General features: G+C 42.0%; 1 protein-coding gene across 2 annotated transcripts in view; it reads right to left on the bottom strand.

Moving 5' to 3' along the window:
* fbln1 (fibulin 1) overlaps window positions 1–16,757 on the bottom strand; it is a 28,167-nt gene extending 11,410 nt beyond the window's left edge. The window contains exons 1-15 of one of the 2 annotated variants that reach the window (XM_029522928.1): window positions 16,521–16,757; window positions 13,230–13,332; window positions 11,566–11,695; window positions 9,464–9,623; window positions 8,432–8,494; window positions 8,253–8,339; window positions 7,986–8,123; window positions 7,743–7,880; window positions 7,306–7,449; window positions 7,072–7,197; window positions 6,308–6,433; window positions 5,624–5,743; window positions 5,312–5,443; window positions 5,075–5,198; window positions 45–190 (exon numbers count right to left, since the gene is read on the bottom strand). In XM_029522928.1, coding sequence (XP_029378788.1) covers window positions 45–190; window positions 5,075–5,198; window positions 5,312–5,443; window positions 5,624–5,743; window positions 6,308–6,433; window positions 7,072–7,197; window positions 7,306–7,449; window positions 7,743–7,880; window positions 7,986–8,123; window positions 8,253–8,339; window positions 8,432–8,494; window positions 9,464–9,623; window positions 11,566–11,695; window positions 13,230–13,332; window positions 16,521–16,575 — 1,792 coding nt within the window. In that variant the 5' untranslated portion in view covers window positions 16,576–16,757. Of the gene's footprint in view, window positions 1–44; window positions 191–3,190; window positions 4,437–5,074; window positions 5,199–5,311; window positions 5,444–5,623; window positions 5,744–6,307; window positions 6,434–7,071; window positions 7,198–7,305; window positions 7,450–7,742; window positions 7,881–7,985; window positions 8,124–8,252; window positions 8,340–8,431; window positions 8,495–9,463; window positions 9,624–11,565; window positions 11,696–13,229; window positions 13,333–16,520 lie in introns of those variants that run through there. The other variant, XM_029522929.1, reaches the window with a different exon arrangement.
* Window positions 16,758–17,104: the final 347 nt, after the last annotated feature.

The raw sequence follows: 17,104 nt of genomic DNA on the forward strand, positions 1-17,104 counted from the left end.
ACTTTTTCATAAAAATTTAATTGTCACAATTTACTTGTGCTTACCCTCTGGCTTTGTGAACTCTCTGAAGGTGGGCAAGGAGATGAAGGTGTGGGACACTGAATGCGTGGGGTCCAGAACACAGGCCACATCACTAGGCTGACAGGACTTTATACAGCGAATGGTGTCGGAGCGCTCAAGCCTTGGTGCCCTAAAGTAGAGAGGAAACATACACACCCAAAACAAAAAGTAGAAAAAAATACACACATGGCCTTTGACCTTTAGGTAATGTCTATAGCCTATAGACTTCAGAGTCAACCACATTTAGTTTCCAGGGCATAACAGGGCATCCTTCCGAGCAGCCGAATGCGTAATCAAGAATTCAGTTGGACAACTCCAATGGCCACTACACAAACAATGTCTGAACAAGGCAGAATGGACACTGGATATAGCAGTCAACATCAAAAACAATCAGACTCAGTGTGGTTTGGAAGAATAATAAACCAACAATGGCCAAAGCTCTTGCGGAAGCCAAACTTTGTAGTTTGTGGAGACTTGCGTTGCCATTGATGCTTTTCTGACGCACTATTCCAAACTGTGTGGGAAATGAATTACTGCACTCACAGAGAATGATCCACAACCTGTTCAGAAAAATATTTGGATTTGCTGAGCATCCACGGCTTCAAATCAGATAATCTCTTGAGGAGGATTTATGGGGCAAGGGAGTGTTCTAAAAGACTCCTAAATTGTGAGCAACATGACTAGACAACTCCCCAGTCTCTCCCCAGGGCAGCTCTCATCCTATTATTTAGGGCTTTGTTTATTCCACAGACTAATCAGTGACAGGTCGGAGGGAATGGAGGGTCTCTGCTGGTTCCTAAAGCTAACGCCACCTGAAGTATCACCATTCACTACCTGTCTGCTACATAAGACCTCGAGAGGGGTGTGAGGCATTAACAACCCCATAAATCAAGCACTTGTCTTTGTAACGATGAGGAACTTGTGCACATGAGAGAATGTTTGAAACAAAATAAAAGCCTTGACTTTGACATTCAAGATGTTAACTTTGAGCTGGGTCTTTACAAAGGAGACAAGTCAGCGCATGGTTATATTGGGTTATGAAAACAGCAAGGTTGCCATGTATAAGTCCAGTTAATGTGCATGGCAACCATATAGCCACATTGTGAGTCATGGGCCGTGGATCTCTGGCACTCCACAGGGAACCTATAGGCTGCAGCTCAAAGCCCAGTCCCGGCTTGGGTTGCAGGGCTCCTTTCATGGAGAGCTAGGAGAGAAGCCCCTGACAAAAAGTCAAGCCGCCACTGGGTAGGGGCTTGTAATTAGCAATTAGCGGGTGGGTCCAAGTTTTGCTTTGGCCTAGGCCAAACCCACAAAATGTTCTCCTAGTTTATAATACCACGGCCCAAGCAGCAGAGAGACCCGAGTGGGACTCTGGAGGACGAGGTGGAAGCTCTGTTGGGCTAGAGAGTAAATTTACGAGAAGATAATGACCCAGGATGAACTGCCCCCTTCTACACGCAGATGGGCACTTCAAAGTAGGCGCAGCAAGTGGAGATAATTACACCTCCATGTGTGTCGCAATGCGTGTATGTATCTGCATCGAAAATGCCTGGATGTGTGTGTTTTTATGTTGATATGTGCATGCATGCCTTTGTGCATTCAGCAACATGCTTGTCTACACATTTCTGAGCACAAGTGTGTGCACACATCCAAGCACATATACACGTCGTCTTCATCTCCCCCATGCCTCTCGTGGCCCAACCCAGGAGAAAAACCCCAATACTTTCAGACCAGAAAGAAAAACAGACTTTTTGGATGAAAGTCCTCTGGTCAAGCATAGGACCTTTTATTTTTTTGGTAATTATTATTTATAGACAGCGCATTGATAACGCCCCAACACAAATACTGCAGGGCATCATTCATTCTGTGCGCGGTGATGTTGCTGTACCGCAAATTGTTCAGACCACCGGCCAGAGCCCAGAGCCCCATAACTCAATGTCAGAGGGGAGGAAAAAAACTCCTGCGCGCCACTATGTTCTTATTTTAAGGATATCCCCACTAGGGACCAAGTGCATCCTTACAGGCCTGACAGCTCAGGACAGGAGGAACCTAGGACATCTGAATTTACAGTTATTATAAGCCACAGCCTTTGGGCAGCAGCCTCACAGCATGTCAAACTATTTATACTCCCTCCTGCTGGTGCACATTTCCTCTCCTTTGCCACTGCATCCCATCCTGTGTCACTTACTCAGCCTTCATTTGGATTATCTGTCTGCTTTGGGGTTTACACCCACATTACGCAGTGGAAATCTGTGTATTTCACATTAAGTCCCAAATGAACTAAAAATGGACATAAAAAAGAGAAAGAAAGATGTATTTGCGGTACAAGGTAACTGGGAAACTTGGGAAGTAGTATCTGTGCATTAACAGATACAATTCGGTTTTTCACTGGAATTTGGAGGCATAGAATTACTTCATGGTCTTCCTAAATTTTGAAATTTGAAGTAGCTGTACTCACACATATAAGTAAAAAGTCTAGTGGATGGGACAGTTCATAATTTTTTCCCCTGCTTATTAAGAATACCCTTTTCAGATCACAGGTTATACCTTTAATTTTCAATGCATGCATTACATATGTTTGCCAGATTTTCGCTATTGGTGTAATAGTAATACAAAACTATGTGATGATGAAGTCTTCTTGCCCCCATTCATATTGTGGCCTCACATTCCAGCTGCTCACACAGCTGCCCCACAGAGTACCATGATCAAGAACTGAATTTGACGTGAGCGCATCACTTCTATTTCAATTTTAATAAAAAAAAAGTGATTCAGCCAATGCATAAACCATAAAATACTGCAAAATGTCAGACTTTATCATACAACCATAGTCAAATTACACTTAGTTTTAGGCAAACTTCGATCATTATTATTTCAAAAGTTAACCTGACCTAGAATGCCACCTAGTGGCTAATGTGATGCCTTACCTCCCAGATGATGCATTCACTTGGGCTTGTTTTATACTGTGATCCTTAACTCGAATAGGAAAAAGTTGATTATGTAAAATGTTAGAGGGCTAAAAATCGGCTTCTTTTAGATTTTTTGTGGGTAGTTGTTATGTAATTTCCAATGCACTTTTAAAAAAGATGTGTCATCTTTAACATATCTTTGGTGTGAGACAGTCATGTTTAGCTTTTTTTTTTTTTTTTTTTTTTTTTTTTTTTAAGTAATTTATAGAGACCAGTTTGGATAATTCATCATAAGTAATTCATTCAGACCGACCTTTGTTGTCTGGTGATTTGTTACAGTTTGAAAAGCTGGAATTAGTTTGGCTTCCAAGAAATGGTCCTCCTATTTAACCCACCAAAAAACAGCTGTGATGAAACATCAGTGTTTTTCACTGAGATGTGGAGGAGCCAGGATGCTTGCTGTTCCCAACGCTTATTCAAATACTGGTTTACTTATTATACAGACATGAAAACGGTGACATTTTTCTTCTGAATAGTCAATAATCATATTTTTCGAAGTACTGAACGGTAACGGAAACATTCGATTATAATGCTAACTGCTAACTTTACATTCACATTTTATATTCTGTGAGGCAACACTGAGAACCACTGCACTATCGTGCCACCCCTGTTCTAACACACTGAATACACATCTATTTAAAGATGACAAGACAACGAATGGATAAAAAGGACAGCAGAGACGAGTGGACCATTAGGTCCTAGATCCCCAAGCAAATGAAGACTTCCTCTATCAATACTATATGTCAAACTCTTTTAGGTCACACTAAATTTAACAGCATAAATACATGAATGAAAGAAATATAAATGGCAACATGGTCATAAAGGTGAACAGAATGAAATTTTGTCTTTATATTTAGCAAAAATATATATGTACGCAGTTCTGTAATGTTTAATCTGTTCCAACTAAGCCTTGACTGCATCAATGTTATCAGTCTGAATTTTATGTTGGGGAAAAACTTGTGTTTTTTTCACAGTACAATTCAAAATGACACATCCTTTTTATGAGTGAAGCCTCTACCTAAGGCTATTTACTCTAAATGGGGATTGTAAGGTAATCTGGGCTCTTCCTGGGTAACAAACACCAGCACTTTAGCCAGGTATGTGCTGATGGTGCCATAACGACGCAGCCTTAGCTCCACAGACAGATCAAAGTCCTGTGGCGTGTTGATTAGCTTTGCCACCGAAATCACACCGCCTGTGGGCATCTGCTCCGTCTTGAAGAAACCGTCATCGTTGCCGGCAGTGATAAGAATCTGGATGTCGTCGCCTGGCACGGAGTGGGAGGGGCCCATACGGAAGATGTTGGTGAAGACGGGGATGTTGGTGGGGAAGGTGAGGTGGTAGTAGGTTATTCTCAGGGGCATGGCCAGGCACTCGACAGACTCATTGCAAAGCAAGCGTTCGCATCGACTGTAAAAAGAGAAGGGTTGGGTGGGGGGCAGGAGCGGGGGCAGGACAGGACAGGAAAAGACAGAACAAAACAGGCACAGGGAGTAACAGACAGAGAGAGAGAGGAAGAGAGAGACCAGGTGTGAATTTCATTTGCCGTGCATGGCATGCAATGGCAGGATCAGCCTAATGCCTGATCGGCCAGTCGTGGATTCCTCTGTGGGATCATGCAAGAAGTTCTGTTTCTCCAAACTGTTTCTCCAAACAAGGGGGGGGGGGCATTCACAGCCTGTGGTAAATCTTGAATTGATGCTCAAAAAAAAAAAAACAACAACAAAAAAACCTGTATCTATAAGCATCACTCTAAAACAACAGAACATGCTCCAGCCAAATATTCATTCAAGTCATTCCAGCATTGAACATACTGGACATGCAGAGCCTTTAGCTACATGAATCAGTGTTGGTTGTTGTAGCTTTACTGATGATGAACATTTAAAATTCTGTTTATGTATGTGAGGTTTGCTGTTTATATTTATATTGGTAAGTTATGCTGTTTTGCTTGCATTATTCATCAGTATGCTAAGTATTAACCTCATACATATGAACTCTCAGCAGAGAAGATTTGTAGCATTTGCATCCCAGACACTCCAGATACTCACGTTTCTCCTACGCGACGGTAGTTGTTTGGACAGTCAAAGGACAAGCATTTGAATCCTCCCTGTACATTAAAGCAGCTCTGATTCTCTGTGCAGGTGTGTGTTCCTGTCACACACTCATCAATATCTGGGAGGCAAAAGACAAAAAGTGGAATATTTTTTCAATACATTCATGGAAGTAACTAAAATTGGTCTAAAACTGCAGCCAGCACCTCTAGCAGCAAAGTAAGGACATTTTACCCTGGCAGCTGCGGCCATTGTGTGCCAAGGTGTAGCCGATGACAGGACATGAACAGTGGAAGCTGCCAGGCGTGTTGTGACAGCGGTAGGAGCAAATGTGACCTCCGGTCGGCAGCGCGCACTCGTCGATATCTATAAAGGTCAGAGTCAAATAAACACAAGTTAAATCACAAGAAATGACATGTCTGGGAACTATCCAAGCCCTCCATGAATTGTGCACATTATGCTGCAACCTTGAGGCAATGATGGTAATCACTTGAGAATTTGCTGCACCTCCAAGATATTTAGCACCTGTCCCTGGTCCTACCTTACCTTCGCAAGTCACACCATCGATGTCACTGAGCTGGTATCCACGACGACAGTAACACTGGTAGGATCCGTATACATTGGCACACTCTTGACTGCATGGGTTACTTTCACATTCATTCAGATCTACAAGGAAAGGATTATTAAAGAACAATGTGAAGTTTGATCCTACAAACAAGAGAAGAATAAAGAACTCCCATCAGGGAAAAGGTGAGAATGGTCTTAAACTGAGCAGACTAGGATGTGTTATTGTGGATAAAAGAGGGGCATTCCAGACACAAAATGGTCCTCTCCCTTATAGGTATCAGTTAAGGACACATGGTACAAATACCAGCACTGCTAGTAAGTGAAACAGCTGCTGATGCTAATGATGGCTATAGCAAAAACATTTAGGTTGGTTCATAATGGGGAAAGGAGCCAAGGCAGCCAGAGCAGCCTCTTTACTGCACTCTATCCATTAATGCATCTAAATAAACTTCTGTCGGAGCTTGATGGTAAATGCCTGTCTCCATTTTGATGAGACTCGGTGGACTGCCAAGATCACAATGAAACTATGTTTGGGCCTACATTGTTTTGTGACTGACAGACGTTGACTGTTCTCTTGTAGAAAATCTAAAGTAAGACTCAATAAGGATTTCTATTATTCCAGTCTGTGAGTGTATGTGTGCAGTACAGCCTGTTGCGACTTACCGTCACAATTCCTGCCATCAGCAGCGAGCTTGAACCCCATGGTGCAGCTGCACTTGTAGGATCCCAGAGTGTTCTCACACTTATGAGCACACAAGCGGCCGGGATAGTGCCTGCATTCATTAATATCTAAAACACACACAATATGATTCAATTCTCATATTCTCCTGTGCATATTGTGGCCAAAATTAGCAATGTTATCTTTACATGCATGTGCTTCCTTTATGACCTAAAGTGGAACAAGTCCACCAGAAAATATCTGCTGCAATGCCAATTTTTGTAGAATCTTAATTTGCTATATAGCGAATCCTGGTTTTAATAATATGTATACACTTGTTCCAGACTAACTAAATAAATTGCTAAAAAGTGCAATAAACCATAAAAAAATGTAATTGCTTGATTTTTTAAAGCACATTTTTTGATATAAAGAAATGTCATAGCTGTATCACTAAAAATAGTTCATGCTCACAACGTGATGATGTGATAAGTGAACATCCACAGTCTGGATTATAATGTTTTTGTTTTGTGATCTTTATACTAGATTTCTGCAAACGCATTAGCAGAAGGAAACGGCACTTTGGGACACATTATATGCATTATATGTAAGTGTAACTCCTCAAGTTTTATATGCAAAAAGGTTGTATTATTTGGTTGCAATTTTAGCGGCTTTGAAAAATAGATATGCAAATTGGGTCGCAGAAGGTCCCTTGTGGAATAAAAGGTTGAGCTGTGCAAGAATTTCAGGGAAAAATCTGCTCATTTCTTACCCTCACAAGTGCGAGTGATGCTGTTGAAGATGTAGCCACTCTCACACTCACAGCGGTAGGAGCCCACCAGGTTGATACAGCTGTGACCTGTGCAGACCTTTTCAGGGCCTTTGCACTCATCAATATCTGTGGAAGAGAATTTACATTAATCAAAAGAGAACATTGCAGTATGCACTGTCTTCAGGACAGTATGATGCTTTGTTTGTAGGACTGTATGTAGACATTCAGACGCACCAACGCAGCGTGAGCCCTCTTCATTTAGGTGATACCCTCGACCACAGTTAACAGAATTTCTTTGGCATATGTAGGAGCCAGCTGTGTTGACACAGACCTGCCCTCTGTGGCATGGACCCGTCTGACTGAGACATTCATTGATATCTGGAAAAAAAAATGTTGCTGGGAAATTATGACAGCACTCATTCATTTTATGATTTAAATTATGATGGGCTACAGCCAGAAAAGGATTATTATAGTTCTGATTTAGACATGGCCCTGCGATGAACTGGTGATCTGTTCAGGGTGTGCCCCACCCTCACCCAATGTGAGCTGGGACTGGTTCCAGCACCCCCCGCGACCCAGAAATGGATAAACAGTTGAAGATGAATGAATTAATGATTGAATGAAAATAGTAATAGACATATAAATAGTTTATTGTGTGAATATGAATGTACCAATGCAGTTGCCCAGGGCATCCTGGATATAGCCAGTCCCACACTTGACCTTGGGAGTACATCGGAAAGACCCCTGGGTGTTCTGGCACTGAAACTCTGGGCCACAGTTATGGATGCCTGTCTCACACTCATCGATATCTGGAGGACAAAGAAAGAGCATGAAGAAAACATGACTCAGGTGTACTTTATCTACGTTCACTGTATCACCACACAGGGCTGGTCAATTTCACTGATTTAACTGACCCTTGCAATTGTTGCTGTCAGTGAGTTCATAGCCAGTCCCACAGCTGACCTCTCTCTGGCAGCGAAATGAGCCCTCCGTGTTGATACAACGCTCTCCGGCACGACAGTTGCTGGCTCCCAACAAACACTCATTAATATCTGAGAGGGAAGGAGAGGAGTGTCACATCTTCTGTATACGTAACAAATTTTTGTGCTTTATCTAATTTCATCATCACACAAATTCATCTATGTATTTGGGAGATGAAGAAGAGTAAGAGGGGGACTTACCATCACAGCTCTTTCCATCTGGTTTGAGTTTGAATCCTTTGAAACAGGCACAGGTGTCATTGCCAACGCAGCGATGAACACATTTCCCTGAAAAAGCAACATAAACATGGTAATAGCCAATGATTCAATTTCAGGTCACAGTGAGTGTAGCAGCTGATTTACTGACTTTTACATTGTACCTTGACATTGGTCACTCAACACTGAATTCTCTCCATTTTCCACAGTTTCATCCTTGCTTGATTCTATGTAAGAGAGAAAAGAAACATGCTCATTCAGACATTCACATCTCAACATCTTATGCATTGAGTCTTAAAGCACAGCACTGTGTTATCCAAATACAAAAAATTCTGATGCAAATACAATTTTCAAAATAATGTCAATCTGCTGACTACTTTAAGAACAGTCAATAAATGTCTTATGCTATAAGGAAATACATTTTCATGCCAAAACACTGAGGAAGAAATTAGGTCCAAACATGAATGAGTCAAAATTCACTTTACATTTCTCAGTCAAATAATAATTAACTTGTCAGTTTGTAAAGTGAACACCTGATGAACTGATTACTTCATCAACTGATCAAACAACTGGAAAAGTTTTCTGAGAGAACGCTCTTCCTCTGCCGACGAGCTCATGAGCAACAATTGCATGTTATTTGTAAAGCACATTTCATACAGTTAGGTGTAGCAACAACAATATAATAAACAATAATAGGTTGAATAAATTGAACAACCTGAGCGTTAAAATAAGTGAATAAAATAAGTAAGTCAAAAAATAAATCAAATATTGACTAAAAACCACATTTCCACATTCAATTGACGGAAAGTTTTCTGGTTCCACAGTTATTGTTCTGCTACTGAGCAGGAGTTGCTTTGACTGTCATCACTTTTGAGCCTCTGTAAGCTCTGGCAATGACTGCATGGATCCACTAGGCAGCAGCATGGGTTTAAATCTGATATCAGCTATGAGTTATGTTTCACTGCCAATAATTTGAGAAAGTAGATGTTCTTATACACAGGCACATCTCATTGTATTCTATTTTTTTCAGATTTATTTACTATAATTCCCTGTATTTATGCCTGTATTATGATTGTGTTCATTTACTCGCCTCTGCAAACTGCACCTGAAATAAAGTGTTTTGAATGGAAATAACCAACTGATGAGAAAAAAAAAGAAGGCCTACTACGTATAGGCAATGCATATTTTTCACGCACGGTCAGTTTGTCCTGCAGCGGCTGTTTGGTTATCGGAGGCTCCGTCCACACAGCAGGCCCGGAACACAAGGCTGCACTGATAGCCCACAGACAGGGTGTGATCACAGGATAGACCCTGCTCCTGGGCCACCTTCCCCAGGAGACAACAGTCACAGCACATCTACATAAAGCAGAATACAAGACATTATGTATCGTTAGACCATGTAAATCCTCATAACTCCATGAGGGGCATTCATGTTACAAGAGAAACTAAAACTGCAGACCAGGAAAAGAGGTAAAACGCTGTGGGTGCAGGAGACAGACTTTTAAAATGCCAAATGAGGAGGAGATCATTCAGACAGGCAGACACCTGAGTTCTCAGTTAACCACAGGGACAGAAATGGTGGCTGACTGATGAGACAGGCCAACTGACAGGTTGTTGACAGACAGACATACAGACAGACAGGCTAGAAAAGCAGCAAATAAGCAAGACAGACAGACAGGAAGATAGTAATGAGATGATCATCAACGTCTCTGGATGGAATATGCGCCATCAATCATTACAGCAGGTGATGTCAGTGCATCATCCTTCAGGAGGCGGGTGAGAGGTGGAGACTGTGGGGGATGGGTGTCTTTGTGTCTCTGTTCAGTCGATGATGCTATTCACCTGAAATCTGGCTATCTGTAGTGAAATGACTGTAAGACTGAGCACATGCCCTTGGTCTTGCAAAGATTGCAGCTCACTAGGACCTGCAAACTGCTACTGAGTGTGTTTATGTGTGGGCACATGCTTTTGTGGCCTTGGTATTATCTTGGAAAACGTTTAGGTCGTCAGGAAATGAACACTTTTCAGGAGAAGCTATAGTAAACAGCCTTGATGCTAGTCATGGCCTGTTCAGGGTAATAAAACTTTCCCCACATAAAGACAATGTGCTTTTTATATATCTTGCATATATGAGATTATTTTTTCAGTTTTACTATCCACAGCTTTAACCGCTCTTGTTCACTCACTGCTTTTGGTGAAAAGCCAAATACTTTCCTCAGGATTAAGTGGAAACAACTAAAAGCGGAGTAAACACTTATATTTAGCAATGTGACACAATTAAATTAAATTTTCCTCTTAAAACCTGCATGATAGCACACATTGAATCATAGATTAGAACACTACATATTGTTTTTAACTGTTACTATTTTAAGGGTTGGTGCATTACTATTTTTTGTGGAGTGGCTCTCCAAACTCCTGTCAGACCAAAAAACTTTAGTTTTGTCAAGGTAGCAAGGCTTTCCTTCACTTTTAGACAGCCACAAGGTGGCCTTTCCCTCTCCTTCCAGCCTTAAAGCTAAGCTAAGCTAAAGGAGTATTCTCTCTCATTAATACCCCTAATGTTAAGGATTCGCAACAATTACAGGTTTTTGTGAATTCATCTCGGCTGTCCATGATGGGTTAAAGATAAAATTTCTGTTCCCTGTCACATGCTGTTGAATGACGTCCTTCGATATTGGAGCTGTAACGGCACAATGTGTCAATGTGAGTGTGTCAAAGAGTCTCCTTTTCAAAGATATAAATCTCATGTCTTATTCGCCTTACGTAATTGACTACGAGCTGCTACCTGCACTTTACAGGTGATCAAGTGAAGACAAGTCGTCCCTTTGAAATGCACCAACTCGCATCCGCTCTTTTCCACCTACTGCCGAGCATTTATCTTGGAGATATGTCGACGTGCAGCATGTTGTGAAAATAAACGGGCACTCAGAGGGGTGGGCTGAGATGCAACGAAAGCAAGGAGAGGCTAAAATGTGCTTGGATGTGAGCCTGAGGAAGAATCAGAATTTATAATCTATCTGACAGCAACAAGCTCCAATTCTCCCTGGAGATACATGCCTCATCCTGCTCAAGGCACACAGACACACACACACACACATCATCACTCTCACCAATCATTTGCCTCCAATCTGGCTGTTCAGCAGAGTGATATACTCCCTAGTGGCTGAGCAGGGGGGAGAATTTTGGTGCACACACTGATTATACTCCCCATTTTTGTCTCGTGCTCACAGCATTTTCAGTTAATGAGGCACACATGCGCAAACATTTGCACATGTGCAAATGCAGGTTGTCAACAGACCTTTGTAGTCTTGGTCTCGCAGGTGTTAGAGAACAAATCATCGCAGGCTCGTTGCTCTTTGGCCAGGTCAATACCAGTGGTGCACATATTATCCTCAAGCACTGTCACACAGCACTGCTCCTGCACCACTCTGTCAGTGAGACAAAAAATAAAAATTGCATTTATTCTCAGCTCCAGCAATAACCCTAATCACACACCCCAACAAAATTCTGTGCAAAACTCTTCCTTTAAATGTAGCCCTTCAAAAAGGGCCCGAGGCATGCCTGATGGGGATCTCAGAGTTGTCACACTAAAAATGCAGAGCGTGATGAGGAAAGAAATGTGTGGACTCAATGGGAGTTTCACAACATCACTTGGCCTAAACTGGGTTGAGCAGCACTCCCTGAGGCCTCTCTTTGGCTGTTTATGACCTGACTTAAACCAACAGTTGACTCCTAACGTGAATATTTGCCTAGATTTCCTTACTCAAGTTATGCTTGTGGCTTTAATTACCTCTATGGCAATATTACTAATATACTAATACAAACCACTCCTTTGAAATAAGCCAGTTGTACAACAGGAGAATGGGGGACAACTGGCACCTTGTTGGTTGACTAATAGTTATAGAACAGAAAATAAGTAGCAGAAATTCTTGCAACTAATCTTGACAAAGGCACTAATATCCAAATATCACTTACTGAAAATCTTGCTGATATAAGGATTTCTTTACATTGTCTGACATTTTGCTGGCTGTTTTCGGGTCCAACCAGTTAAAAGTGGGTGACTGTTTCTGTCTGGTTTGGATCTTTCCCTTTCTCACTGAATTTTACAAGACAGAAAGCACAAAACGCTACTCCCTCACGTCTCTTCTCTCATTTCCAACAATCCTCTTTATCAACTCTTACCAGAAATCTCTTTCCACATAAACCACAGTGGATCTCACATTCACGTCAAGGCGCACACCTCCTCTGCAGAACCTTTTAAGGGCACAGTCATGGTCCAGTTTTCCTTTTTTCTCCTCGCTTTTCTTTCTTTGCTTTTTTTCCTTCAGTGTCTGAAGTAATCGTTCAGATTTCCTGTTATTGCCTTCTCTCCATCCTCCCTCTATGTCACATTTCACCTCAAAGGTATTTCCTGGGTTTTGAAACGGCCCCTCTTCAGACCCCCCACCCTCATCCTTTTCCACCCCCAAATACACCCTGCTCCCCCACAAACCTCTGCCCTTTTCCTCTCTTCCCCTCACACTATAATTTAGACAAATTTGGGATCACTTAGGGTGGCTATGGTAAATGTGTTTGCCATAAGTGTTCACAGCAGTAGCTCTCCCTGGCCTATGGGCCCTGAACCTGTGGCAGCACACCTTCTAGGGTTACCAGCAGACCTGTTATTATCCCATCACTATTAGTGTTTCCCGCTCTCACGTGAAGTGAATAATGTGCCTGGAGATTTATTGGAGTAAGGTAAAGCAATCTCAAATTAAGGACCCACAGATATTTCCCCCATGAATGGTACAGGCAAAGTCCCTCTGGGGCAATCCTGCAGGAGCTACTGTGGTGCAGATAGCAAATGTAAGACTGTTACAAAGGGTACAACAGTTAATGACTTGTAAATCTGAATAAGCCCCAGGCAAGTTCTAATAGAGCGCTCTCATCGAGAGCAAAGCAGCAGATATAGTGCCTGCTTACCTGCATGTGGTTGACTCAGATATGAGGGGGAGGGACGAGCAGTCCTCATTGTCATTGCCACGCTTCTGTCCATCCTTGCAGCAGTCCTCTATGGAGATCTGCTCTGCTCATACACACATTTAAAGAAACACTTCAGCATGTGTGACCAGGTAAAGAAAAGGTACCGTCAGGATATTTCCTTGCATCGTTGTCTTTGGTCAGGAGACCCAAATGTAAATAATTACAACTGGAAACATGTCAGCCACAGGCCACAACTGTAGACACATAAGGTATGCTACTCATGGCTAGTAAATGGCATAGTCATAATACTGAGGGGTACTGATTGGGGCATTGTTTTGGCTAGTTATCAAAGCGAATTACAAAGCTCAAATCAAATCTGGATTCTTGCAGTTTTCATCTTCTTAGAAAGACAAACAAACAAAAGTCAGAGCCTTTTGGCCATTTTTTTATGACTGAGACAATGAATGATGGATATGTTGTTGCAGACACAAGAGTCTTTTTTTACTGGAGGGTAACCAACTCTGTGGTAATCTGGCTGTTTATTCATGCGGATTAGAGAGTGTGGAATGCCTCAACTCTGTAAACAATCACCCGACGCAATCATATCAAGTACATTCATTCGCCTGTGGTTAGTGTGATCTGCCAAACGTGAAATAGCTTTGGCAGATTGACCCATTGGACCTTTTTTTTTTTTTTTTTGCCTTCAGCTCATACCGGGATCAGTGTGCCAAACTGTTAATAATACGTCCCTGGAGAGAGTAAAAAAAAAAGAAGAGAGGGAAAACAAACTCACCGAGACATAAATTTTATTAATCCATTGTAATAGAATAGGAGTTGTTGCTATTTAGCATCTGAATGTTTTGAATTATTGGGAATAGTGATTGTGAAATGCACTGAAGGAATGCATCTGTTTGAGACACACTGCATCTGGCAGAAGTAAGCAGCTTCAAGATAGTGAGTTAAATTAGGTGAGGACAAGTGTCTGGAATAGTAGTCCTCAGTTTTATAGACTTGCTGCTTTCTCCCACAGGAGCAAAAGGAATTTTATTAGAATCATTAAATCAAAGATAAGGAAAAGGCAGGAATAGTCATCGCAGGTTTCTGCACTGATTAACTTCATAATAACACAGTAAGCACTGTGATAAGACATCTCTGAGCCGTTCTTAGGTTCCTATCGACCCAGTTCTGCAGCCCAGACATGAGCAGGATGACTATTCCTGTTTTTTTTTGTTTTGTTGTTGTTGTTGTTGTTGTTTTTTTTCATGAGAAAAAGTTAAAATTGTGGGGCTATTGGTACTACACAGGGGATGATTAACCTGGCACCATGAAGGGAATATAGACATTGAGGATTTATTACTAGGCAGACACATTAGCTGACTCACTACTGACTACTGGAAGTCTGGCACATCCCAGGACCCTCTGGCCAATAAACCTTGTAGCAGCTGGATGAAATGAGATGGCAATTTGAAAGGCTTTCACATGGGCCTACCAAGAAGGCTGTCTCTGAGTCTCTGTCTCAGTCTGTAATTGTTAAAGATCTCTATCTGCACAGCTGTACTGTGTCATTCCACTGAGATATATTATATATTATATAATATATTCTGCCTGCAAAAAGCTGATAATATGCATTAATGTTGCACATCATTAATATCTTGTATAAAAGGTTTGATGTGCAAGTTTGAAATGTCCTTGTAGGCCAACTCTACATAAGATGTCATAGTGAATTTTTCTCATGCTCTCTCTTTTTCCTTTTATGTGTTTTTTTTTTTTTTTACCACTACCAGTAATTGACACCCACTTGCCAAAACACCCAACTTGTATTGAAACGGGAAAGGCATCTGAGGAGCACCTTTCCAGATTCCACAAAATAACTAATTCCCTTCATCTGTCTACCCGTGGCTAAGTTAATTCTGAATGGCAGGAATAGTTGGTCACATACTCTCCAAATTTCTCCCCACAGTAGCTCTCAGCTGATAACTAACTCAAACCCACTAAGCATCACACAGTCATTCCAAAGTCACCACTGTCTGCTGCTCCGCTAATCCAAATCGAAAGACCAGAAGTGCCTTTAAAATAGTTTGGTGTTGTTTTATCAGAAGAGGCAAACCAGGCCCAGCCATCCCTGAGTCTAGAAGCAGTTTACCACAGCTCTGTGTCTCAGTGATGCATTGTCTGTTTGGAGAGAGCTGATTTCCATCTTGGATAGTAATGTTGGTTGTGGGGGCCATTCTGTCTTGGCAGAGCAGCACAAGCCTTCCCTGTGTCTAGACAACTCCTGTAAACAAGACTCCACCCAAACAGAGGAACTTGCCAGTTGTCACAACAAAAGTGTGGATCTCTTTTACAGACTGCACTCAAGGCTTATCTAACTATCTATCAATTTAGCTATCTGTCTGTCTATCCAATTATCAGTATGTACTACTGAGATCTTTGGATCTTTGGCCATCTGACTGGTTGAGCTGTTGGTTGGCTCAGATTTATACCATGCTGACCTGTGACACCACCCTCCACCCCCTTAAATGAAGACAGCTTGGAAAAAGAAGTGGCGCCTGCTGACTGTGAAAATTGCCCCTTGCGTGACCAGGGGACCATGAGCATTTGGATATGCCCCATCCCACACTTTGAAGACTCTATTGTGGGTGCACAAGAATAAATCACACCAGTCTGTCAATACCACGGTGCCCATATGGGACGCTGGTCATTCTGACAGAGCATCACAACATACCAAGATACTTGGCCTTTGGCCTGCAGAGAAGGAATTACAGAAACCAGGCAGTGGGAGCTTATCTTTGTATATCACGATGAATCAATGCCAATTGTGTCGTGAATTAAAAAGTTAAAGACAGCTTAACTTTTGAGGTCTTATGTAAAGATCAAACATGTGGATTTTGTCAGACCAAAGTCTGTGCATGGACTTGGGCAGTTTTGTTTTCATCAAATGCCAACAGTGTCAGACAGAAAACAATAGAATGGGGGGGGGAAGTGACCAAAAAGTGTCTTAGTCAGTTTCAAAGTATTTACAATGAAAGAAGAAAGCCAACTTCATTTCAGACCCAACTTTGAAACACCCAACTCTGTAAACTGAGCTTTCATCACATGTCCCAACTAGTCCTATGACAAATTCATCCCCTCTGCGTGTTTCAGCCTTTGTCTGTGATCGCTTTGATTCCTGCTGCAAACTTCACCCTGACGAAGTGTCAAGAATCTGCTCTAACAGCTCAGCTCGTCTCCCGCACGACTTGGCTGGCCGTGGCCCTTTCCTGCGAAGCAGTAAGCCGGAGGTGAACTTACCTTGGCCGAGCAGGACTCCGAGCAGAGAGCAGAGCAGCGCGATCCGCGGACCCATTGAATGGGGAGAGAGACAGAGAGACAGAGAGAGGTGTGGGATCTGATTTAAAACAAGGTGTCCGAAGGCTTTCAGTTCCCCGATGTTGCTTTAAAGAAGAAGAAGAAAACAAAACAAAACAGTGAGTCCGAGAGGTGGATGTGATGGAGCTGAGAGTCGGAGTTGCAGCGTGACTGGAGGAGTGATCGTCTAATTATGGCTCAGTGAGGGGCGGGCTGGGCCACTCCTGATCACACTCCTGATCACACTCCTCCACCTTCACCACAGCATCATTTGGTCTGGAGTCTGTAACAGAGAGGACTATACAGCAATTAATTACAACATTAGATCTTCTTTTTCTGAAGTCTTTTTTTTTTTTTTTTTTTTAGAACTGATTGATCACTTAATAGTGATTGATATTGAATGGAAGTAGAGGCGCTTACCAGCCCACAGTAGGAAGTGCAAGTGTCTCCAAGCTACTGTGCTGCACAGTATCCATGCATACTTTTAAACTGTCTTGCCATCGATAGTAAAGTCGATTTTTTTCTGC

Source organism: Echeneis naucrates, chromosome 16, assembly GCF_900963305.1.
Source record: "Echeneis naucrates chromosome 16, fEcheNa1.1, whole genome shotgun sequence".
Taxonomy (NCBI): Eukaryota; Metazoa; Chordata; class Actinopteri; order Carangiformes; family Echeneidae; genus Echeneis; species Echeneis naucrates.